At 46.7% G+C, this 24,281-nt stretch overlaps 1 protein-coding gene across 4 annotated transcripts in view; it reads left to right on the forward strand.

Moving 5' to 3' along the window:
- Positions 1-24,012, forward strand: part of KIZ (kizuna centrosomal protein) — a 112,976-nt gene extending 88,964 nt beyond the window's left edge. For all 4 annotated transcript variants that reach the window (XM_082645290.1, XM_082645292.1, XM_082645291.1 and 1 more), the window contains 4 exons: positions 7,002-7,106; positions 10,619-10,715; positions 22,139-22,182; positions 23,873-24,012. In XM_082645290.1, the coding sequence (XP_082501416.1) occupies positions 7,002-7,106; positions 10,619-10,715; positions 22,139-22,182; positions 23,873-23,979 (353 nt within the window). In that variant the 3' untranslated portion in view covers positions 23,980-24,012. The remainder of the gene's footprint in view (positions 1-7,001; positions 7,107-10,618; positions 10,716-22,138; positions 22,183-23,872) is intronic.
- Positions 24,013-24,281: the final 269 nt, after the last annotated feature.

Raw genomic sequence — 24,281 nt, forward strand, 5'->3', positions numbered from 1 at the left:
CACAATGGGCACTCATTTCATCAAACGAATGAATAAAAATGAAAGTACTAAGGAGTTTCCTTAAGCGCTTGTTGATTTAGGCCAGAACACCATCTCTTTCCATCAGTCACTCCACCGGTACTTTCCCACCCACGTGCCCATCCTGGCAAAACTCATCTCCTTAAGCTCCATGTGAAAAGGGCTCTCAGCTTTTATCTCAAGAGGATTAAGCCTCTAAGAATGTCCATTCAGCCTCTCATTCTTTTGACACCAATTCTCTTGGTCAAGCTGTGTTGAAAGTGGTTGCCTGACTGTGCCATTTCTCACTGATATTCTTTGGCAAGCTGAAATATTCCGGGTCAGACTGAGGTACGTCCATTTAGAAGCTCTGTGGGAGGTCAGCCTAGATTTGCAGGGTGCTCCTGGGGCTGTGGGCAGGGCTTCCCCAAACATCATGGCTTGAGTTTTGCATCAGATTGGGAAAAGGCTGGAAATACTTGATGGCCACATTGTCACCAGTGGCTAGATTTATCCTGGGAGAGAAAACTGCAGTGACAACTGAGGACTGCGGAGTCCAGTGGCAAAGTACTTTTACTCCTGAGGCTTTCCTGAGACTGCGCCTCACCAGTTCTGTCATGGGAATGCACAGTCAGGTCAGGATGCCTTACCTGCTGTGCCTGGGGAAGGGAGCCCAGGGAAGCACCGTGTGCTACTGGGTTGGCCCTGGCCCCGTCTCTGTGGCAGGGGTCCAGCTGCTCATGACAGCAGAGAACTTCTCACTCAGGACGTTGCAGGCTGGTGGTGCCTGTTTAACGTGGTCATGGAAGAATGGAAGGCACCTTTCTGAGGAGCTCTTGATTGGGTGCTTTCAAGGAAATGAGCTCAGAAGTGCCTGAGAAATTCTCCTCAGTGGTTGCACAGCAGAATCCCGTGTGGAGCTTTAAAACAGACCCACACCCCAGCCACACCCTGGACTGGGTGCCCCAGAACCTCCAGTCCTGAGCCCCAGGCATCAGTCTTGTGTAACACACCAGGTGACTCCCCAGGTTTGAGAACCATGGAGCGGGGGATCTCAAAGCCGAAAGAGCCCTTATAGGTCATAGTGTGAAACACCCTTATTTTATGCAAGAGACTTGAGTGGGGAGAGGGGAGAGGTTGGGCTTTAGATATTTCAGTATAATCAGGGGTCAGGGAGGGTGTGATTTCCCTAGGGCTGCTGTGGCAAAGTGCCACGAGCTTAGAACCACAGAAATGTTTTCTCTCACAGTTGTGGGTGCTAGAAGTCCAAAATCAAAGTGGCAACAGGGCCCTCTGAAGGCTCCCAGGAGCATCCTTCCTGGCCTGTGGCAGCCTCTGGTGGCTCCTGGTTTGTGGCAGCGTGCCTCCAGTCGCCGCCACCTTTGTCTCTGTGTCCTCTTCCCAGCAGGACAGCAGTCGTTGGACTTAGAGCCCAGTGTAAATCCAGGATGAGTTCATCTTGAGATCCTTAGCTAATTACATCTGCAAAGATCCTGTTTACAGATAAGGTCACATGCTGAGGTTCTGGATGGTCATGAATTTGGGGGAAACACTAGTCAACCCGGTACAGGGGGTGGGGAGGGATTTCTTCATATTTCACACTGCCAGCTTCTGGTTCATTGTGTACAGTGGTTGTTCCTGGCCCTACTATAGATGATGATGATGATGATGATGAGAATATTACTGTCTTTATTTCCAAATCTTCTCATTTTATAAATCATTGAGTACAAATTGCTAGAAAGTTGCTTTTAAAGACTATTTAACTATGCCATTAAGATACAGCTTCCTGATCAAAATTACTCAAAAGTTAAAGATTCCATGACCTTGAGAGTTGAAAATTCACCTCCCATGGCTGAGCAGTGTTACATGGTTACGAATTTTCATGTGAAGTAGTATCAGCAAAACTGTTTCAGTTCAGTTTTTGAACGTTCATTAAAGGTCAGTTACAAGCCTGGCACTTATTTTCAGGTGTAATTGTTGAATCACCCCATAGAAATTCAGAATGTGATGGAAACACCTATTTCCTGAATCATCTCCAGGCAGCTCATCTGAACGGGGAGCTTTTCCCTTCTCCGTGCATCTGCCCTCCCTGTGTGAGGACAGAGGAAACCTGGACAAGAGGCTCCCAGGCCCAGGATTGCTGGTAGAGTGGTGGTTACCGCGGAAAGTCTAGATATGAAAAGTAATTCTGGTTATGGAGTCAACCTGTGTGCCTCTCACGTTCACCTAGACGTGTGGCTCTTTTTTTTTTGTAATTTATTTATTTTTGGCTGCATCGGATCTTTGTTGCTGCACGCAGGCTTTCTCTAGTTGCAGTGCGCAGGCTTCTCATTGCGGTGGCTTCTCGTGTTGTGGAGCACGGGCTCTAGGCGCGTGGGCTTCAGTAGTTGTGGCTCGCGGGCTCAGTAGCTGTGGCGCACGGGCTTAGTTGCTCTGCAGCATGTGGGATCTTCCCAGATCAGGGATCGAACCCGTGTCCCCTGCATTGGCAGGTGGATTCTTAACCACTGCGCCACCAGGGAAGTCCCGTGTGGGCTTTTTTTTTTTTTTAATTTCTAAGCATAGATGAGTTTTCTGTATTTTCAGAATTGTGAAAGCACCCTTAGCCTAATAGTTTCTTGTTTTAATTTGAGTAGATTGCTAGACAAGTGATTTCTGGGTTTTAAGTAATAGTATTTACCTTTAGAATTAATTTTAGAGTTACATTCCACAGTTTTTGTTTTATTTTGCAAAGACAACTGGGTTTGCTCCATCAGCAACACATCTGGTGCAGTGTGAATGAAAACGTGGCATGGGTGCAGAAATACGTGGAAAGCATTAGCCCTGGGGAACTCGTGGGCAGGAACTATTTTTCGAATTTAAGTTTAGAATTTCTACAAGCTTCCTACAGGAATCAGTTATCCTTCCTGACTCAGAGATGCCCAGTTCTTTGTCGGTTCAGGGCTGCTTTTCTAGCTGTAGTATGGCATTGTTTGCATCTCCTTTTGTTATTCCCTCTCTTCTTTTCTTCACCAGGGATTTCTGCGAAAGCCAGGCCAGCCAGGCCGAGCCTCTGCCTTGGAGACGGAGACACCCCTCAGAGGCTGGGGAACCACGTGTTTATCTGGCTCTTGTAATGGGTTGTTAAAAGCACTTGTTCGCCAGATATTTTCTTTTTCTTTTTCTTTGGTAGATTTAGAAGTATTTTAGCAGGTGTACATTTGCATATAAAAGAGAACGAAAGATAAGAAGTTGAGGCTTTTTCTTTCTCTCCTCAGCATCATCCCTCTCCTGCCTCCCTTTATTCAGCACATTTTCATTTTCTTTCTCTGTTCCCATTTTCTAGACAAAATGCGTATCAAAAAGAAAAAAACAATCTCGGTGATCCGTCACCACTTGGCAGGAAGATAGGTGATGGGGTTCAGCCAGCTTGTGTAACAGAGTAAGGAAAAATATATTTCTCTCGTTGTGTCGTCGGTCTGGAATTGATAGCTAAGGGTAGATTTTCACCCCTGGACCCCTTGCCTTATTTTGTATTTTCAGCCACAATAGCTTCTACTTTTGAAACTCAGTCTTGACGCAGCTTTGAGTGTGTAATGGAAGCCTGACTGAGCAGCCCAGAGCTGGAAGCTTGCGCCTGCGTGTACACTACTTCTGTGTGTACCAGAGCATCTAGTTGAAAGTCATTGTATTCTTAGAAATGCTTGTTTTATCTAATTGTTGGCACTACTCAGTTTTTTTCTGAGGGTTTGATTTCTCTGGAGTTCTGAGTCGCAGGCTACAAAGTGAAGCCTTAAGGGGCCACCCAGTCCTCGAATTTGCAGACTTACGGTGTCCCTGCTGTTAAGACTCAGGTCTTTTCACCTTGGAAATATTGAGATACGACCCTCGTCCCGACCTTGTTTACAGCAGGCCAACTGGAACCTCCAGCTTTGTTCCTTTCGCTCCTCTGTCTGTTCACTCATTCACTTAACAGCTGAATTTGCAGGGCTGCACCGTGCGGCTTTCAGCCACTTGATTCCTCACTGTCCTTCCTTCCAGAAAAGCCTGGGCCTGAGGTGCCACAGACTTCAACTCTGTGGCTTTGCTTTATGCCGTTGGTGTCCTGGCCAAGTCTTCTAGGCTGTTCCAGGAGAATGTCTGAATTGTTTGAGCAAAAAGTATACTCTTGCTTCCAAAAATTCTGGAATCTGGTCCGTTTGATACAGACAGCGTCCTAGCAATCTCCAGATAGCTGTTGCAGTCTCCTTGATCCTATGTCCCGGGCTATGTCAGCTCTTTTAGAGGAGAAAGCTATCCTTAACATCTATCCTGAAGTTTTTCTCTTGAGTGTTCTTGTGCCACATTCAGTGAACACAGAAAAATTTGCTCACCGCTGTCTAGTTTCAAGGTTGCAAGTATGTTCTGTGTGGCCTGTGCAGTGTTTTAATTTTTTTTTAAGCCAGAAGTCTGGCAAGACTAGGCCCACTTTCCCGGCTGGCAGCAGTCGGCCGTGGCCACAGAACAGCTGTCCCCTCCGGACAGGGCGTGAGCTCTCCCGCCGGCCTGCGGAGCCCGCCCCTCCCACCGCTCCCATCTGGCCAGAGTCACATGTGTGGTCCTGCCGGGCCCCAGAGAGTGTCTGCACTGACAGTCCTGCCCTTTCCTCTCTGCTGCAGAATCTGTGTACTTGAACCCCTCTTCCCTTGTTTCTACACAGGCTGTGTAGCCTGTAACCTCTCCTGATCCTTTTTTTAACCAAACCTTGATTTTGTTTTTCCTTTCTGGGTCATCTCTCAGTTCTTCGTCTGCTGTTTTGTGCAGCTCTTCTGCTAAAGTAACAGTGAATAAGGGTATCAGGTGCCGTGGGAGAACGACTCCAGTCCTGAGCGTCTGCTCCAACCCCTCCGGCTGCTTTGGGGTCGCTGGTCCTGCCTCAGTTAGTGTTTATTCCTCCAAGGGAGTGCACGTAATCCTTTCACCTTTTAAACCTCACTCTGCGCTGAAACCATTAGGGGAAGCATGCACTGGAGGTGGGGGAAGGCCATGTGCCCGGCGGTCCTCAGCTGGATCGTGCCAACCCTTGATTACTCGGGTCAGGGCCGCCACATCCCACATAAAAACTGTCCGGACGGCCGCCAGTGACTGTGCTTGGAGAAGGAGCACAGGAGGTTTAAGGATCAAGCGCCCGTGAGGAGTGGGAAGGGGGTGGGGTCTGGCTGCGTGGGCGGGAGAGATGAGCTTTCTCCCTCCAAACTGTTGTACCGTTGAAAGCAGACTGAGGCAGCCTGGACGGGCAGCCCAGTGAGAGAGTCCGAGTCCTTCGAGAAGGACAGGCAGGCCCCAGTATGGGAGACATGTGGAGCTGATTTCTGAGCACTAGGATGGCCCCTGGGCTGGGGTGACTAGCTGCCCGGTCCTCCCTTCCAGGCTCACACCGGAGATGAGATACATTCCGTCTTGTATTTGGACAGAATACTTAATCCCCCACCCCCAATCTGAAATCACCTGATATTTTGCACAAAACCTGATATTTTGCACAAAAATCCTCTCCTGAAAATAAATAGCACATGTTTTCCTGGTTTCTGAGAAGCCTGAGAGCTGGCTTACTGGAGTCAAATGATTTCCCTTCAGACAGTAGACAGCAGAGCCCAGCTCCAGCTTCCAGCCACCAGGAGCCTTTGTTCATCAAGAAGCTGCTCTCCTTTCTCTTTCTCTCCCCTCTTTCCCCGCTTCCTTCCTTCATTTCTCTTTAAAAAATTCTTTCTATCTTTTGCCGTCTTTTCCTTGACCAAATAAGTTTCACTGAATGCAGAAATAGCACATGGTCATTAAAATCTGGACTTGTATCCTAAAAGCTGAAAATCTTTTTGGCTGATCTTTCTAAAATGAAAACAAAACAGCATTTTCATGTTTTACAGTGATTCTTTAACCTATTTAGAATTCAGACACTCCACCTTTGATTTTATTAATACCTTACCCCCTCAACAGATTACCTGACAATGAATCTGAGGTGACAGGTTGTTAGGATTAATCGGTGAGTGTTATGATGCACTCCTGTCGGAGCCACCCTGGGACAGTGGGACTAACCTACAGCAAGAAACACTTTCTATCCCAGGCCACTTCTCCCCACACACACAGATGTTGCACAAAACAGTACTTTCCCCTCGTGCATTTACTGCATCTGGTGTTTTCTTTATTAAAGTTTTCAAACTATCGATGCTAGTTCCAATGGACACTGATTTCACAATCCAGCAGTGTTAAAAAATGTTGCCTTAGGATTTATTATTTTCAGAGTTAAGAGTCCCTGATCTGTGCATATTTTAATTACATAGCATTTACTACTCAAAAATATGATGCTCATTTTAAATACTTATTTTTTATCTTGACTGATTCTCAGTAGGGCAGGGTAAGTTATATTTTTCTCCTTCAGCATGATGGTAGCTTTAACCAGTAATAACGGGCCTTGTAGTTCAGTTCTTCAACTGAACCAGCAAGCACAGGAATGCAGCCGATGGCCAGCCCCTGGAGCTGACACGGGAATCCCTTAGTTAGTGGCCATGTTGAGAGTGTGGCCATGGGTGCTGTTTTGCTGTGTCTCTGCTAAAACTCTAACTCTGCATCCTCCGCTTTGCCCAGGAGTCCTTGAGACCTGAGGCAATGGGGAAGCTTGTGTCACTCAGGTCCTTCACGGGACCCTTATTTAGTATTCTTCCCAACAGTCTTCCCCACTTTAACTTAGAGCAGGGCTAAGGGCTCTGTCGATTGTTTCCTCTGACATGTAAAAATCTTTAAGTTTGCTGTAGTCCTGTTTGTCTTTCTTTTGTTGAGTGCGCTTTTGGTGTTGTCTGCAAGAAATCACTGCCAAGTCTGATATCCTAAAGCTTTTCTCCTGCGTTTTCTGCTAGAAACTTAATAGTTTTAGGTCTTATATTTAAGTCTTTAATCCTTTCTGAGTTATTTTTGTGTATGATGTAAGGTAAGGGCCCAACTTCATTCTTTTTCCTGTGGGTATCTTGTTGCCTGGGACTTTTTCTCATATACAGAAACGAAAGCCTACCAGATGCTGAAACAGTCTACCCTTCAGGACAGTGCACACCAAGCTGAAGACGGATTCCAGAAGGCCGAGGCCTCTGCATCACAGCTCTCAGGTAAGCAGGGCGGACAAGCCATAATCTGGGAGACCCAGAGCTACGGGACAGGGCTGTGTGCAGGGAAGTGTTATGATGCGCTGCTGTCAGAGGTTTCTGGAGTTTGCTTTGTAACAAGTTGTCACCATCTCAGAAGGAGCCAGTACTTTTCGAGTCCTTAATGAACAGGAGTTTGGAAGAAGCTTCCCTCCAGGATGTGTGCTGGCGATGGCCTTAAAGGCCCTTGGGTTCTGCCTGATGTGTCACAACGGTACCTTGTCGCTAAGCACCACAGACACCCCAAATTCTTTCCCTTCCCACCTCTTCCCAGTTTGTTAATCAGCAGTGGGGAGTGTCATCTGGGCTACCTCCCTTGCCTGAATGATGGGAGATTTGGGGTTCTTCAAATGAAAAGACTGTAAATCCCAGTAAGAGCTCAATTTTAAGCTTAAATGTAGTTCCTTCAATTTAGGATTTTGGTTTTAATTGTAATCTTCTTAGTTTTCTTATACGTTATTATTGTATTTTTATTATTTTTCAGTGGTTTTTACTTTATTACACTTTTTTCTTTTTTTTTCTTTTTTTTTTGGTATAAGTCACCTCAACTCCCTTTGTGAAAGTAAACGGATTAATAACAGAAGGAAGTATACTTTAACGACTTGCTTTTTTGGGGGGAGGGTGCTGTGCTGCATAGCTTGCAGGATCTTAGTTCCCCGAACAGGGATCAAACCCAGGTCCACGGCAGTGAAAGCACCGGGTCCTAACCACTGGACTGTCAGGGAACTCCCTCTAATTTTTTTTATTATTATTATTGATTAATTAATTTATTTTTGGCTGTGTTGGGTCTTTGTTGCTGCACGCGGACTTTCTCTAGTTGCGGCGAGCGGGGGCTACTCTTCATTGCAGTGTGCGGGCTTCTCATCGCAGTGGCTTCTCTTTGTTGTGGAACACGGGCTCTAGGAGCGTGGGCTTCAGTAGTTTTGGCTCGCAGGCTCAGTAGTTGTGGCGCACGGACTTAGTTGCTCTGCGGCATGTGGGATCTTCCCGGACCAGGGCTTGAACCCGTGTCCCCTGCGTTGGCAGGAGGATTCTTAACCACTGCGCCACCAGGGAAGTCCCCGCTCTAATTTTTATATAAACCACCATGCTGGGATTTCACCTATCAGAATGAATTTCTCCTATCAGAATGAATTTCACCTATCAGAATGATTTCACCTATCAGAATGATTTCTTAATATCACATAATTCCCAGTCCATATTCAGATTTCTCAATTGTCTCAAAGATGTCTTCATCAGACAGACATTTTTTTGAGGGAGATATTTATGGTACATCAGACTTAGCTGTCTGTCTTTGGAGAGCTATTTCCTAGATAATATTAGTGTTAGAATTAGTTACTGCAAAATTCAGTTATTTTGGTTGTTGTGAGGATTCAGTGAGCCAGTGCAGGTTAAATGCCCAGCACGGTGCCTGGTAGAGAAAAGCCCCTGGGGAGGGCTGGCCATGTTGTTGTTGGTGGTGATTTGAACTCGGCAAACATGAGACATTGTAGTTTGTTGAGGTATAAACAGGCCTCTGCCCCGATGGAGGTCTGCATCACTCTAGAAAGGTACAGCTCTTGTGAGCCCTTCACTGTTTTTTTGTTTTTAATTTATTTTTTATATATTTATTTTTGGCTGCATTGGGTCTTTATTGCTTCACGCGGGCTTCCTCTAGTTGCAGCAAGTGGGGGCCATTCTTCGTTGCAGTGCATGGGCTTCTCATCGCGGTGGCTTCTCTTGTTGCGGAGCACGGGCTCTAGGCACACGGGCTTCAGTAGTTGTGACTCGCGGGCTCTAGAGCACAGGCTCAGTAGTTGTGGTGCACGGGCTTAGTTGCTCCGCGGCATGTGGGATCTTCCCAGACCAGGGCTCGAACCCGTGAACCCTGCATTGGCAGGCGGATTCTTAACCACTGCGCCACCAGGGAAGCCCTATCCACCGTTTGCTTTTCATCACTATCTTCACATTTGAATCACAGAACCAGAATCTAGAGGGATCTCAGAAAGTATTTATCCAACCCCCTCATTTTACAAATTACCCAAGAGAGTAATGCCTCTTTTGGAGCATTACAACCCATTAGCAGGCATACATGGTTTGGAAGGTGACTCTACAGATGTGATTTTGGTAAGTATATTTTGGATGGCTAATAGGACAGGCTCAAACAATGAGTAAATTTGACAGAAGTTGTAGTCCCTTGGCTGTGTATCAAAAATTATAGTACTGTTAATATGCTAATGATTAGCATACGCGTTTGTTCAGATGACGTGATCCACACAACCCGGGTTGTACAGCCAAGCACCCCTCGATTCGGTTCCCTTCCCCCACACTCAAAAGCATACCGTGTGCTTTGTAAGACATTGGGACCCTCGAGCTGCTCTGGTAGAGTGCTGGGCGGCATTGGCGGTAGATGCTGGCTCTGGAGTCCATTGTGCATTTGGTCACGCACCACATTTTCATTCTCGCCCTCACCCTGACCCTAGGGACTTTTCTGAGCTCCCAAGAGAAGCAGGCGGTGGGTGGGAGAGCCACATGCCCAGTGTGCAACGCCACACACTGAACGCAGAGCCACCCCAGATGTAACCATGGATGAGGAGGCACGTGGCTCATCGGTGTCAGGCGCCAGATCTCTGTCTCCACACCTGTCTCTAAGGAAGCCACTTTGTTTTCATGTCTGCAAAGACCTGGTCCTGTTAAGCGGGTGCAGACCCTCTAGGGGCCGAACATGGACACATTGTTAAGAGAACCACTTTGCTTCAGAGGTTACGAGCAGGCACACAGATTACAGGTTAGGAATGCAGCAGGTGCCTTTCGAGGTGATGCTTATGCACCCTCTATCCGCAATCTTGTTTGACTGCCAGTTAAGAATCAGACTTGTAGCGGAAACATCCAAGGTGAGGACGCCCAGGAGGCAGAGGTCAGGGATCGCCCTGCAAGCTGGGAGCACTGTGGGGTGGTCTGGTTCCCCAGGCTCCAGGGAAAGGGGGTGGACTGTGCATCTTCCCCATCACCCTTTTCAGGCTAGTTAACGAGTAGCCTCGATGGTTTTCAGTGGACGTTCATTCTCCTCCACGAGAGGGAAAAAGAGAGGATTTGGCAGAGGGGATTAAAGGTGGGTGGGCAGTGATGTCATCCAGAGGTATCAGTTGCTTCTGAGACTGGTTCCGAGTTCCCGTTAGCTCGGTGAGCCAGCGCTGCCCCCGTGTTATAACAACTCGAATTATCCAGAGCTTAGTGCCACGGTGGAGACCCATGTTCTCACACATGAATCATGGCCTTTAAAATGGTGCCCTTTGAATGATTTTACTTTTTACGTACTCTGTAACTATCACGGGAAGCCACCCCCTTCCTTTCCGTGTCATTCCCTGCCTCAGAAACCCCTCGCTTTCTGTGAACAGCTCTTCCTCTGTTGATGTTTGTTTTACAAGTTATCGTGGGGCCGCTTCTGCTTTCACTGTGATGGCCACGCTCACTCTCCACGCTTGTGCTTGTCACAGGTTTGAATATTGGCAGCGGTACATTCAAGACAAAGACAACTCACAAGATCTCTTCAGAAGCGAGTTTTTCGTCTAGCGAAGGCAGTCCTTTGTCAAGGTAAAGTCCCGCAAGCCTTTCTGAATAGCGGCAGCAAGACGGGAAATGTCACTCCTCGGGGAATTAAACTCTGGCTGCAGATGATTTTGCTCTGTGACTTGATGGAAGGTTATGGTTTGGGTTTTTGTTTATCTGAAATGACAGTGGAAACTTTAGTCTACCTTTGAAAATATTTGCACCAGAGCCAAGTATTGTTTTGCAGCTGTTGTTTCCTTGGTTTAAGACTCAATTGACACCTCAGTGAACCACAAATTAGCGTCTACAGCTGCTCGCAGTAGGGCTGCTTAGAAACCACACAATGGAGGGTGTCGGAGAGGGCAGAGAGAAAGAGCCAGGCCTTAAAAGAAATAAAGTGGCCTGTTTCTTCTTTCTGAGACCGCGGAGATATATACAAGCAATTGCTGGATATTTGTTTTTGTATTCCTCTTTTTTACCAAGTATTTGGGCTGGACTATTCTTTCCCTTTCTGATACCTTCTTGCTTATTTTCAAATGTGAAAATTTATCTTTTCACATTTGTTAAACTGTAGCACTCCTTGTAAGTTTTTGGAGCGGTGATAAGTGAGTCGTGTGCTGGATTTGTCATCAACATAAAATACTAACCGTGCAATGGCATTGAGTCACTTAGGAAGAATTTGTGGATGGGAGTAGAAGCAGTTGTCTGATACATACCTACCTTTCCGCTTTGGGCTAAATAGCATTTAAAACAACACAAGTTTGCCTTTTGTAATAACATTTCCCCTCAAAAGATGTCCTGTAGGTGATTGCATTACATTCGAATTAACTGCTCGTCCTGATGAAATTTTAAAACAGGAACTTTACGTTTGTAATGTCCCGTAAGATAAAATTATTTGTTCAGAAATGTGGTATTTTTACAGTGAAAAAAAATCTCATTTTCATTTCTATTTTGAAAAACACTACAGTATTTTTAGGACCTGGGATATATTTAAATGAGATTGGTTTTCTGATATTAAGTTCTTACTTTTAGAAACCTGGTGTGTTCAATTTTAGGGAATCACTCTTAATTTTTAGAAATTATTACCTTTAATATCTTTCATCTCTGTTTTTGAAGGAAGTGAGAGATAATGAATTATGGGACAGGAAGAGTGTTAAAGTATTATATTTTTATGATTATATTATAAATTTAAGTTCTAGGTCTCCTGAAATAAATTTTAAAAGATAATAAATTCTACAGGTAGCTTTTAGGGTTTAATGTCACCATTTGGCTTAATAATACGTCCCTTTAGGTTTTCAAGATTGTTAGAAGTGTTTATTTTCTTTATATTTTAGAGGCACTAAAAAAACCAATTCTTCTTAAACTTTTATTTAGATATATATGTGTGTGTGTATATATATATTCTTGGAGTAATGTTTAAACACATTTAGAAAGCAGTCGGATTCTGTAGAATATTTTCTCAGTCTGATCATTTGACATTTCACATCTTGCATCTATATTTCATTACAAAATCAAACTCGTTTCCCTTTCAGTTGTTTTTTTTTTTTTTTTGCGCTACGCGGGCCTCTCACCGTTGTGGCCTCTCCCGTTGCGGAGCGCAGGCCCAGCAGCCATGGCTCACGGGCCCAGCCGCTCCGCAGCATGTGGGATCTTCCCGGACCGGGGCACGAACCCGTGTCCCCTGCATCGGCAGGCGGACTCTCAACCACTGCGCCACCAGGGAAGCCCTTCCCTTCAGTTTTAGGCAGGAGCCTTTTGTTGTTACTGTTGCTTCTGCATGAAATTAATTTCCTAAATTATAAGTAATCACATCATCCCCTTTCCGGGAAAAAAAAAAAAAAGAGGCCTTCAAGGGACCCTTGGTTCTCGACAGTTGATAATAATCCAGAGATGAAAATTCTGGGCATGGAGTGTGTGGGTTTGGCGCGCTGTTTGCCACGGTTGGTTCTTGTGCTGGGTTTGGTGTTCATACGCCGCCTTAGGCTTTTGAGAGCCCCGGGCTCGCTGTTTGTGCCTGGATTCACTGAAATTTCTTAGAGGCTTACATTTAAGGATCCCACTTACTGCAGTCACTCCTCGTGCTTTATTGCTTTTACAAGTGGTCTCGAAACCCAGTACTTGAGAATAAACGTAACAGTGCAGTGCTGTGTGTGGCACTTTTAAAAATTCTTCTTTGCTCTATTTTGTCAGTGAGCTGATGAGCAACCTCAAAAAAAAAAAAAAAAAAAAAGACCCTGCTGGACCTTAAAAAAAAAAAAAATGGCTTCCTCTGATGTCCTAGCGACAATAATTATGATGTGCTAGTTAAGCCCAAACTACAGCTGAGGGATTTTACTTTAAAGCAGGGGCTTGGGCGCAAAAATGCATTTATAGCTCTTTGTCTGCACCTCATTATGTGTGGGCCTGATTCATTAAGTAATTGGTTTGCAGTTGTTTACATGAGTATTAAGGCCTTCCTTTCAGCCGCCTTTGAGAGATACATTGTGCAAATGTTGCCTGTGATGAATGCAGAATGAGGACCAGAGGGTCCGTCCTATTGGCTAAACAGTGCACTCTGTTGAAAAGCCAGAGAAAGGGATTGGGTGCTGCTTTGCATAGCAATGACTTTCTTAATAAGCGTTACAGATTAATACACACAAGCTATAAAAGATGCAAAGAGATACTCTTAGCACATTTATCCATGCTCATTTCATTGTGATGGTGGTGGGATCCCCGTGCTTTCATATTCCGTTTTCCAGAGCAGCGGCTTCAGTGCATGAGCCGTAATAGAATCCGATGTTTATTGTATTATAAACCACGGGCAAGTAGGCAGATCGGCAACAGTTTATTATTAAAGATTCTTTCAGTGTAAATCTTTTTCTACCATTGTATTTGCCTCAGCAAAATCATTTTGTGGTTGAGTGGGGATGAAAGGCATAATGTACGAAGGAGTGAGTCCTAATAGGAAGCTGTTCTCTGAGTAAAGACCACTTGTTCCCTTTTGTTGAGAGGTGCATGCCAGAGCTTCCTCTCCTCCGCAAACACTGTCTCGCCCCACCTTCCCCGGGAAGCCGTTTTCACTCTCCCGGATCCATTTATTCAACAGAGAGCGTATTTTAACCGCCTGCCATGTAACTGCGGTTTACTGCTTGGATTGAGATAACGTTTTACCGAAAGAAAAAGATGAGTGCTTGCAACATAATTGCCTGGGGAAAAGGTAGCAGAAGTCACCCAGCTACCGCCCCCTGGCAGGGCCGCTGGTGGCATTTGGTGCCAGCCCTGCAGCCATGGGAGTGGCCAGCGGAGGGCACCAGGCGGCAGCTGCTGCTCCAGTGCAGCCGTCCTGTCTCTTCTTGCCTGATCCTGTGCCGCTTCCCCTGGGATGATAAGGTGATCACAAGGAACCAGTAGTCCAGAGAAATAAAAGTGAGGTTTTTCTGGAAGTCCTTTATGTTCTGGTATAAAAGCCCCAGTCTCTGTCTCTGGTTTAGCAAACTACATTCTCCATAAATTCTACCAAAGTAGCAGCTTCCTAAACATTCCACGTTTCTTGTCATAAGCCCGCCTACTTTATTTTTTTGACACAGCACGAAAGAACAGTCTTTGCTTGATTGGCTGAAGAGAAGGAGTAAAGAAGTTGACCCCTGAAAAATGGCATCTGCTGCAGGGCCCCTGGTTGACCATCAGAGGGCACTCAGACTTTGTCAAATTAAAGCTGTCTCAGACCCGTCTGCCTCTGACACTTAAAATTGAGGATTTACAGGGATATGTTGGTACACTGATTGGGAGTTTTTATTTTCTTTCTGATTTTTTTTTTTTTGCCTTGTGCTTTTCAGAAACATGTCTTTTTTGAGGAAAATTCTAGCTGAAGATGCTGTGTGAGACATTTTAATACTGATTTTAGCTTAGTTAAAATCATTAAACGTACAGAATTCAGAGTGTAGAGACCACATCTTCTCATAAGTTAGTTAATGTTTTCAGGCTTATGATAAGACTCTAGAACTGCAAGGGCTCTTCCCGCTGGGGCCCTTCCTCATCGCCCCCGACACCATAGGCCATGTTCTTGGTAGGACCCTCAAAAGCTCATTGCCAAACTTGACGGACGTGGCCTCAAAGCCACAATAAGTTGGGTATGTTTGTTAATGGGCTGTAGATATGTTTTTCTTTCAAAAATATGTTACTGACCATGAGGTTGAGAGTCTGTGTTACTGACCTTAGAACATCCCACGGCTCTGAGGAGCTCCTGTGGCCCACCTCCCTGGGTCCCTGTGCTCACCCGACAGCCTCCGTCACCCCTCACACAGCGCGCTGCCTCCTGAGCCCTGGTGTGACTTTATGATGAGTCTCCTAGGAACCATAGGTTTTCCATGCCTCACTTTTGTCTCTACTTGCTGGCCCCACAAAGCAAACCTGAATCCTGGCAGACATCCTTGCCCCCTAACTTTGTACTTATGTTGACCGTGTAGCCTATTTCTAGCGATATTATTAGCCTTTTGTTCATATAAAATGAATAGTTGAGGGACTTCTCTGGTGGTCCAGTAGTAAAGAATCTGCCTTCCAATGCAGGGGACGCGGGTTCGATCCCTGGTCAGGGAACGAAGATCCCACATGCCGCAGGGCAGCTAAGCCCACGCACCAGGACTACTGAGCTCGCGCACGGCAACGGAAAATCCCGCATGTTGCAACTAGGACCTGACACAGCCAAAACTAAAAACAAAATAAAAATTTAAAAAATTAACTGAACAGTCAGCACTCTTAATTTTGACTCTTTCTCTAGCACCCGTGTCAGCAGGATCACATCCTAGGTGTTCACTAGGTGCTGTGCTTAGAATAAAACCTGCTGTTAAGACCCCAGCTGATGATAACTTCTTATGTGTAGCAAGGATGAGAGCAAAAGTGATTTTGATGAGAGTTGTCCTTACCTGTCTGTCCTAATTCCTTATCAATAGCAAGGGAATTTATAAACAGCATCGAAAACTAAGATGGTGTGATGGACAGACAGAGAGAGAAGACATGCGACAGAGCCAGTGTGGCAAAATGTTGACAGGGAGCATCTCACTGGTGGGCACATGGTGGTCACTGTGCAGAGGGGGAGGTGCCACACCTCCCAGGACACTGCGCAGAGACGGTGTCCCGTGAATGAGACCAGCAGAGCGTGCTCACGCCTTAATCTAATCAGTTATCTGTGGTGTCTTACCTGAAAGTGGTTTGTTTGGAAATAGGACCTCCAGACTAATTGTAAAGTTCTAGGGAAAAAATTAAAACTCTGCTCTCTTGGATTCCAGGAGTCGCCCACGAGCAGGCCGGGGAGGGCGGGCTCCCTGGCTTGCTGCCGGGCATCAGGTGGTGGCAGCGCTTCATGAAGGTCTCTGCAGCCCTGGCCCTGGGCCTCTTCCTGGTTCTGTGCAGCCTGTAGGCTGAGAGAGGTTTTATGTTTTTTAATGGTTGGGAAAAATCCAAAGAAGAATAATGCCGCACGATACCTGAACGTTATATGAAATTCAAGTTGCAGTGTCTCTGAGTGACGTTTGCTTGTAACAAAGCCACATCCGCCACTTCACATATTGTCCGTGGCTGTTTTCATACAGGAGCCAGAGTAGAGTAGTTATGACAGAGACCACAACACCTGAACCACTAACTCACTGGCTCTCTACAGCTCACCTTCGCTGCCTCTGCCTTACACAATGGAGGTGTGACGTCCACGCTGTCAGGGAAGGTCAGGCCGTCGGAGTCCAAGCACATCTGATGGTGCACAGGGACCATGCCCCGTGGCTTATAACCTGAACTCTCGCATTCTTATGCTTTCCTATGTGCATTTGGTTTGGGTTCTCTCTCGTTTACGATGATAGCTAAACGAGTTGGCTCTGTCTACTCCGAGATCTCTCACCATCCCCTTTGGCCTTGACTTAGCTTTATTTTTATTTTATTTTATTTTATTTATTTATTTATTCATTCATTCATTCATTCATTTATTTATGGCTGTGTTGGGTCTTCGTTTCTGTGCGAGGGCTTTCTCTAGTTGCGGCGAGCGGGGGCCACTCTTCATCGCGGTGCACTGGCCTCTCACTATCGCGGCCTCTCTTGTTGCGGAGCACAGGCTCCAGACGCACAGGCTCAGTAGTTGTGGCTCACGGGCCCAGTTGCTCCGTGGCATGTGGGATCTTCCCAGACCAGGGTTCGAACCCGTGTGCCCTGCATTGGCAGGCAGATACTCAACCACTGCGCCACCAGGGAAGCCCCTTGACTTAGCTTTAGACGTTAGGTGTGACCTGGAGAAAGAAATATTGACCCTATGAGTCATGTGTAATAAAAATCAACCTTCCACTGCAGTGTCACATCGACTAGCAGAGACGATTTCCCAAAGGGAAAAATACTTCCCCTAAGGGGTGAGGATGGCATCGGAAACACCTGGACGCATTTTCCACCTTCCTCAAGGGTGAACACATGCGTTTAGTTCTGAAACATGTTTCTGGGAAGACACTTGAACAACTTGATCTGAACTCAGATAGAAGTAGGAACATGCCAGTTAAATAGTCTAACATCAAATGTTGATCACGTGCCTTTAGGCAAGGCCCTATGCTTAGTGAGGCTCACCTATTCCTTCCACACATATCACTGAGCACCTACTAAGTGCAGAGCATCGGGTACCCCGGGGACTGAAACTGGTACGGTGGCAGCTCTCATAGAGCTGACAGCCTAAGGGCAGTCACATGTCAGTTAGTGACAGAAATGGCTGTGAAGTAGTAAATTCAGTGAGGACTCGGGGGTCGAGGGTGGGGTGTGGGGGAGGCTACAGCAGGAGGCCCAACGAAGCCTGGGCGTCAACCTTGGAGATGCTGTTCAGGATTTAGTTCTTTTGCCAAAAGCAATGGGAAGGCACTGAAGAGTTTTCAGCAAGGAGGCAGAGGGGTCAGATTTGTGTTTCGAAAGCTCACCCTTGCTGCCGAGTGGAAAGTGGGTCGGAGGGGACAAGGTGGATGTGGTGTCACTAGTTAGGGGGCTGTTAGAAGGTCCAGGCAAGAGATGCTGGTTTGGTCGACCAGGCGGTGGCAGTGCATAGGGGACGGGTGAGGACCCTTGGAAGTGCTGGGAGGTAAACTTGGCAGGACCGAGGGGCTGATTGGGTGTGGGAGGGCAGAGGAGTGGCGAGGGGTTGGGAGGGACTCGAGGCTTGGGGTCCATTAGCTGAGACAGGAGAAGGGCCCAGGTTTGGTGGGGGAGCTTGAGTTTGGCTGTGGATGGGCGTGTTGGCCGTGAGACTCTTTGGAGGCAGCCAAGTTGGAGCCAGCAGGTGAGCCCTGGACATGCATGTGGAGCTCAGAGCAGGGGCCAGGCTGTAAGGACCTGGCATGTGCTCGCCTGCCTCTGTGCCCTTGCCTTGGGCCTGGCCTGGAAATCCTTTCCAGCTGTCACAGTAGAGTCCAGGGAGTGCATTGCTTCCTCTGGGATCCTGCAGCCACACCACCACCCGCCCCATCATCCACCTGTTCTCTCAGTCCTCCTGCCTGCCTCCTGCCTGCAGTGCTCCTGCCGTCTCCCCACAACCCCACATGGCTCTTACTATTTGAACATCAGCTAGCAAACTAGTCTCTCTGCATCTTTACAGCATTGTTATGTCTGCCTACCCACCCCGCACTGAGCCTGGTGTCCTCATGAAGTGGGAGCTGGATAGAGAGTAGACGCAATCCACAATTGTGTTTTGTGTGTGTGTGTGTGGGTGTGCATGCACTCTTACAGAAGGTGGACTCAGGTTTACACTGTCAGCAGCCACCTGACTGGCGGCCTCCATGACAGTCAGCACTGGCTGTGGGGCCGTCCACTCTTCATGGAGAAATGGCATAGGCCACTAGTTGGTCACATCAGATAAACAGGCACTCACCAAGGAAAGCTAAAAGCGTTTCCTCTAAGATCAGGAACAAGAGAAGGATGCCCACTCTTGCCACTTTTATTTAACATAGTATTGGAAATCCCAGCCACAGCAATCAGACAAGAAGAAGAAATAAAAGGAATCCAAATTGGAAAGGAAGAAGTAAATCTGTCACTCTTTGCAGATGACATAGTACTATACATAGAAAACCCTAAAGATGCCACCAGAAAACTACTAGAACACATCAATGAATTCAGTAAAGTTGAAGGATACAAAATTAATATACTGATATTTGTTGCATTTCTATACAATAACAGTGAACTATCAGAAAGAAATTAAGAAAATAATCCCATTTACCATTGCATAAAAAATTATAAAACACCTAGGAATAAACCTACCTAAGGAGATAAAAGACCTGTACTCGGAAAACTGTAAGATACTGATGAAAGAAATTGAAGACAATACAAGCATATGGAAAGATATACTGTGTTCATGAATTGGAAGAATTAATATTGTTAAAATGACCATACTACCCAAGGCAATCTACAGGTTCAGTGCAATCCCTATCAAAATACCAAGGGCATTTTTCACAGAAATAGAACAAATAATTTTGAAATTCATATGGGAACACAGAAGATCCCGAATAACCAAAACAATCTTGAGAAAGAAGAATAGAGCTGGAGGAATCACACTCCCTAACTACGAAGCTACAATCATCAAAACAGTACATTACTGGCGTAAAAACAGACACATAGATCAATGGAACCGAATAGAGAGCCCAGAAATAAACCCACGCATTTATGGTCAGTTAATCTATAGCAAAGGAGGCAAGAATATACAATGGAGAAAAGACCAGTCTTTTCAACAAGTGGTGCTGGAAAAGCTGGACAACCACATGTAAAACAATGAAATTAGAACATTCTCTAACATATACAAAAATAAACTCAAAATGGATCAAAGACCTCAATGTTAAGACCGGATACTATAAAACTGCAGCGGAAAACAGGCAGAACACGCTTTGACATACATCGTAGCAATATTTTTTTGGATCTGTCTCCTAAAGCAAAGGAAATAAAAGCAAAAATAAATGGAACCTAATTAAACTTAAAGCTTTTGTACAGCAAAGGAAACCATTGACAACATGAAAAGACAGCCTGCAGACTGGGAGAAAATATTTGCTAATGATATGACTGATAAGCGGTTAATATCCAAAATATATAAACAGCTCATACAACTCAATATCAACAAAGCAACATGATTAAAAAATGGGCAGAAGACCTGAATAGACATTTTTCAAATTTATTGAAGAAAACATAGAGATGGCCAACAAGCTCATGGAAAGATGCTCCACATTGCTAATTATTAGAGAAATGCAAATCAAAACCACAATGAGGTATCACCTCACACCAGTTAGAATGGCCATCATTAAAAAGACCATGAATAACAAATATTGGCGAGGAGAAAAGGGAACCTTCCGTACACTGTTGGTGGGAATGTAAATTGGTGCCAGCCACTGTAGAAAACAGTATGGAGGTCTCTCAAAAAACTAAAAATAGAACTACCATATGACCCAGCAGTTCCACTCCTGGGTATGTATCTGAAAGAAATGAAAACACCATTTGAAAAGACGCGTGCACCCCAATGTTCATAGCAGCACTATGTACAACAGCTAAGGTATGGGAGCAACCTCAGTGCCCATTAACAGATGAATGGATAAAGAAGATGTGGTACATAAATACACAATAGAATACTCCTCAGCCATAAAAAAGAATGAAATTGTGTCATTTGCAACAACATGGGTGGGCTTAGAGGGTACTACACTAAGTGAAATAAGTCGGAGAAGGACAAATGCTGTATGATATCACTTATATGTGGAACCTAAAAAATACAACAAACTAGTGAACGTACTAGAAAAAGAAACAGACTCACAGATACAGAGAACACTAATAAAGACCTACTGTATAGCACAGGGAACCCTACTCAATACTCTGTAATGTAATGACTATATGGGAAAAGAATCTAAAAAAGAATGGGTATATGTGTATGTATAAGTGATTCACCTTGCTGTACAGCAGAAACTAACACAACGTTATAAGTCAACTATACTCCAATAAAAATTAAAAAAAAAAAAAAAACAGAGAACAAACTAGCGGTTACCAGTGCAGGGGGCTGGGGTGTGGGCGAGACAGGGGGAAGGGATTAAGAGGTACGGATACATTGTGCAACACAGGGAGTACAGCCAGTATTTTACAGTAACTATAAACGGAGTATAGCCTTTAAAAACTGTGAATCACCATGTTGTATACCTGTAACTTACATAATATTGTACATCAACTATGTTTCAATCAAAACAAAGAAACAGGCACCAAGTTTAAAGGGAGCACTGACAGAGCACAGACTGCCAAGAAACTTATGCTATGGCAAAAGGCAGATTTCCAAACCACAGGTTAGCCAGACTTGACCCAAAGTGACAGAGATGTGTTCCCAGGGTGTCTTGCGCCAGGAGGGCCAGGGTCCTGCCGAGAGAGCAGCGGTGCTGCTGCACGATGTGTCCTTGTCTTTTCTCAGCACGCTTCCCACCTAAAGGCTGGAGTCTGTGTTCACGGAGTAATCTGCAAATGTAAACGAGAGGGAAAACTTCAACAGGAGCATGAGAAAAACATCAAAATGTCAAGCCATACACAAGTGACTGTTTCTTTTTTAACATCTCATTGACCATTTAGGGTGAACTTTAAAGAATTTAAGTGTAATAAGAAACTGGAATGGTGCTCCGAGAGGGAACTTCCATGCGCATGACCATTGCGAAAGCTCTGGAGACGGTGACGCAGATGGACACAGTCTCCCGCAGAGCCAGGTTCTCGGTCCAGTGGGTGTTTAGTAAGCGAGTCACCCGGTGTTAGATGCGTCCCTGGACACTTGCACTTTCGTGTGTGTGTGACACACAGAAACCTCAACACAGGTGACAGGATTCTTGCGTTTTTCTCTACCGGGAGTTAATACCCTTAATTAAGCAAACAGTTTATTTTGAACTCCTTGTTAAGCAGTTGAGAATCAGTATCGATGGCTTGACAAGGTAAGTGTTTTAACCTCCTGGCTGACTTCTCCCTGTTCCTCAGACCCTCTGCTTTTCAGCTTAGCTGGCAGCGCTGAGCTTTGCCTGCTCGGTGCGTCCCAGGGCCTGCCTCCTGCCCCGGTGGCCTCCCCAGTGAGCGCCCAGCGTGCGGCCCAATGCGCCCGGGACCCTCCCACCAGAGCATCCACAGGGCTTTTTGCTTTTAAAACCGCATGCCACAGGGAGATCAGCTCGGTGCTTTGTGACCACCTAGACGGGTAGGATAGGGAGGGTGGGAGGGAGGGAGACGCAAGAGGGAAGAGATATGGGAACAGATGTATATGTATAACTGATTCACTTTGTTATAAAGCAGAAACTAACACACCATTGTAAAGCAGTTATACTCCAATAAAGATGTTAAAAAAAAAAAAAAAAAACTCCGGGAGTAAATGTAAACCTTCTGGCCTCCCAGTGAGTAATGTGTGCTTCTTCCCTAACGCGCTCCTTGTAAAACTATTAGTCTGATTGTCTTTATTTTTTCAGGACTTAGGTTCTTTCTTTATTTTCCAGGCATGAAAACAAAAAGAAACTAGCTGCCAATTTAAAGTCTAAAGGTAAGAGAAATAACCAGAGACCAGACTCTCATTTTGTGTTTTATCTAAAAGGGTGGTTTGTGACCTGTGGTGTCAGGTACCCTTGGGGGCGGGCGGAGGCGCCTGCCTGTGCTCACGGGCCCTGCAGCTCTCCTGGGGGCGGACTGGGGGCTTCTCCTGAGAACACGGGTGCCGGGGTCCACGGTGCCCAGCGCTTTAATCTGCAGGTATGACTTTGCAGGGGATCCTGGCCGCCCCCCCGCCCCCCGCCATGTCTTCCACATGAAACGTCCTCACCTCTGTCCCCGTCCTCGCTGCCACTGCCCGCAGGTACCCACTGCTCTGACCTGAGGGCTCCTGCTGTAGCCCTCCCCCGCCCCTCCCCCAGCCCTGGCTTCTGAATCCCCATCCAGACGTCTGCCTGCTGGGGAAGCAGGGCCAGCGCCCCCGCCACCTGCAGGGTAGAGTCTGGAACGTCCCCCTGTGGTCTGGCCCGGCCCCTGCTCCCAGCCCTGTTCCTCCGAGGTCTCGTCCTCTCCTCGGTGGGTCTAGCCTCAGCCGGCCTTCCCTGTGCTCCACCTCGTACCGCTGTGCCTCCGCTCACGCCCTTCCTTCTCTGTGACATTCCTGTCCCTTTTCCTCTGCCCAGGGAGCTCCTATGTATCCCTCAACACCCTCCTTCCACACTGGCAGTGGCGTATCCCCTGCCGAGCTTGGGCCGCCCCTACTCCTGCCTCTGAATCCCTGTTCCCAGCCGGTCCGGTGGGACTTGGGGCTTGAGCACCCTCTGCCGCCGTGATCGGGCCAAGTACTTACCCTCTCAGCCTTGGTAAAACAGAGGTGTTTGTACTCACCTCGCCAGGTTGGTGCGAGGATTAGATGGGGTCACATCTCAGGAGTCATTGCGGCGGTGGCAGGCCGTGCCTTGTAGACACGGGGGTCCCAGGGGTGGGCAGTGGCGCAGGCGGTGGGCCCGCCACACCCTGGCGCTCCAGGCCGAGCCTGCAGCCCCCCTGTCGGGCAGCTTGCGGCTCCACCCGGGGGGTTTTCTCCGGCCACAGGAGCCAGGAGCTCCAGGGAGTCGACGCCTGGTTGAGAACAACCCCCAGCCACTGAAGGGTGGGAGGTGGTGGGTAAATAACCCCACTTCCTTGCTGGCTTTTGGGGCCATCGGAGGAGTGTTCCGCAGTCTCTCCGAGGCCCCCGCAGGACTGACCCCAGCCGTCCACTGCCAGCCCTTCTCCTGGTTAACACCCTCTCCACCCCCCATCCCGCCCAGGGTCACCTCCCAAGTGAACTGTGTGTACCCACGCCTTTGTCTCAGCGCAGACCTCACTGCTGTTCCTCCACCATGTCCCCGTGCTGAGGAACAGAGGGAGCTCACAGCGAGGAGCAGTCAGGCAGGCTGTTACTGGGCCTGGTACAGCAGCACCCAGCCGCCCTGCCCCCATGTTCACCCTGCGTACAGATTGCCATCCTACAGTGCAGAGTCAGGCAGAAGGGAGGAGCAAGTGTTCTGCCATGAGTTCCCATCGCAGCACGTGGAGCACGCAGAAGCGAGTCGTGGGTGCAACACTGGCCTGCGCCCCGGGCTCGTCCGCTCAGGTGCACCACGCAGGGCCCCCAGGAAGCCCTTTGCGGGCCACAGCTGAGTAAGCCGAGCTAATCAGACTGCAGAGATGCTGAGCAGCTGTCTGGTTTTCTCTTCCAGCCTTCTGGGGCGAGTCTGACGACAGTAACTCAGAGATCGAAGCTGCCTTACGTCCTAGAAACCATAACACGTCCACCGATGAGTTTGATGATTTTTATGACTTATAAGCTGTAACATCTGTTAGAAATAAAGTCTTTAAACAAACTAAACCCCTGTGTTCAGATGTGATGTTCAAAATAAACGTGTCCCTTTAAGTTTTCTAATTGTTTAATATGAAAAGTTGGGACCATATTGTTATTCCAGTGAAATTTCATGACATAACTATGAACTGGCATATTTGCTTTTCCGTGTTATCAAAAAGCACAGTGATGAATACAATGCCCATCAAAATCCAGGTGGTTTCTTTGTAGAAATTGACAAGCTAATTCTAAAATTCATATGGAAATTCAGGGGACCCAGAATAGCCAAA

The sequence above is a fragment of the Mesoplodon mirus genome (genome assembly GCF_964341445.2).
Source record: "Mesoplodon mirus genome assembly, chromosome: 15".
NCBI classification, from domain to species: Eukaryota; Metazoa; Chordata; class Mammalia; order Artiodactyla; family Ziphiidae; genus Mesoplodon; species Mesoplodon mirus.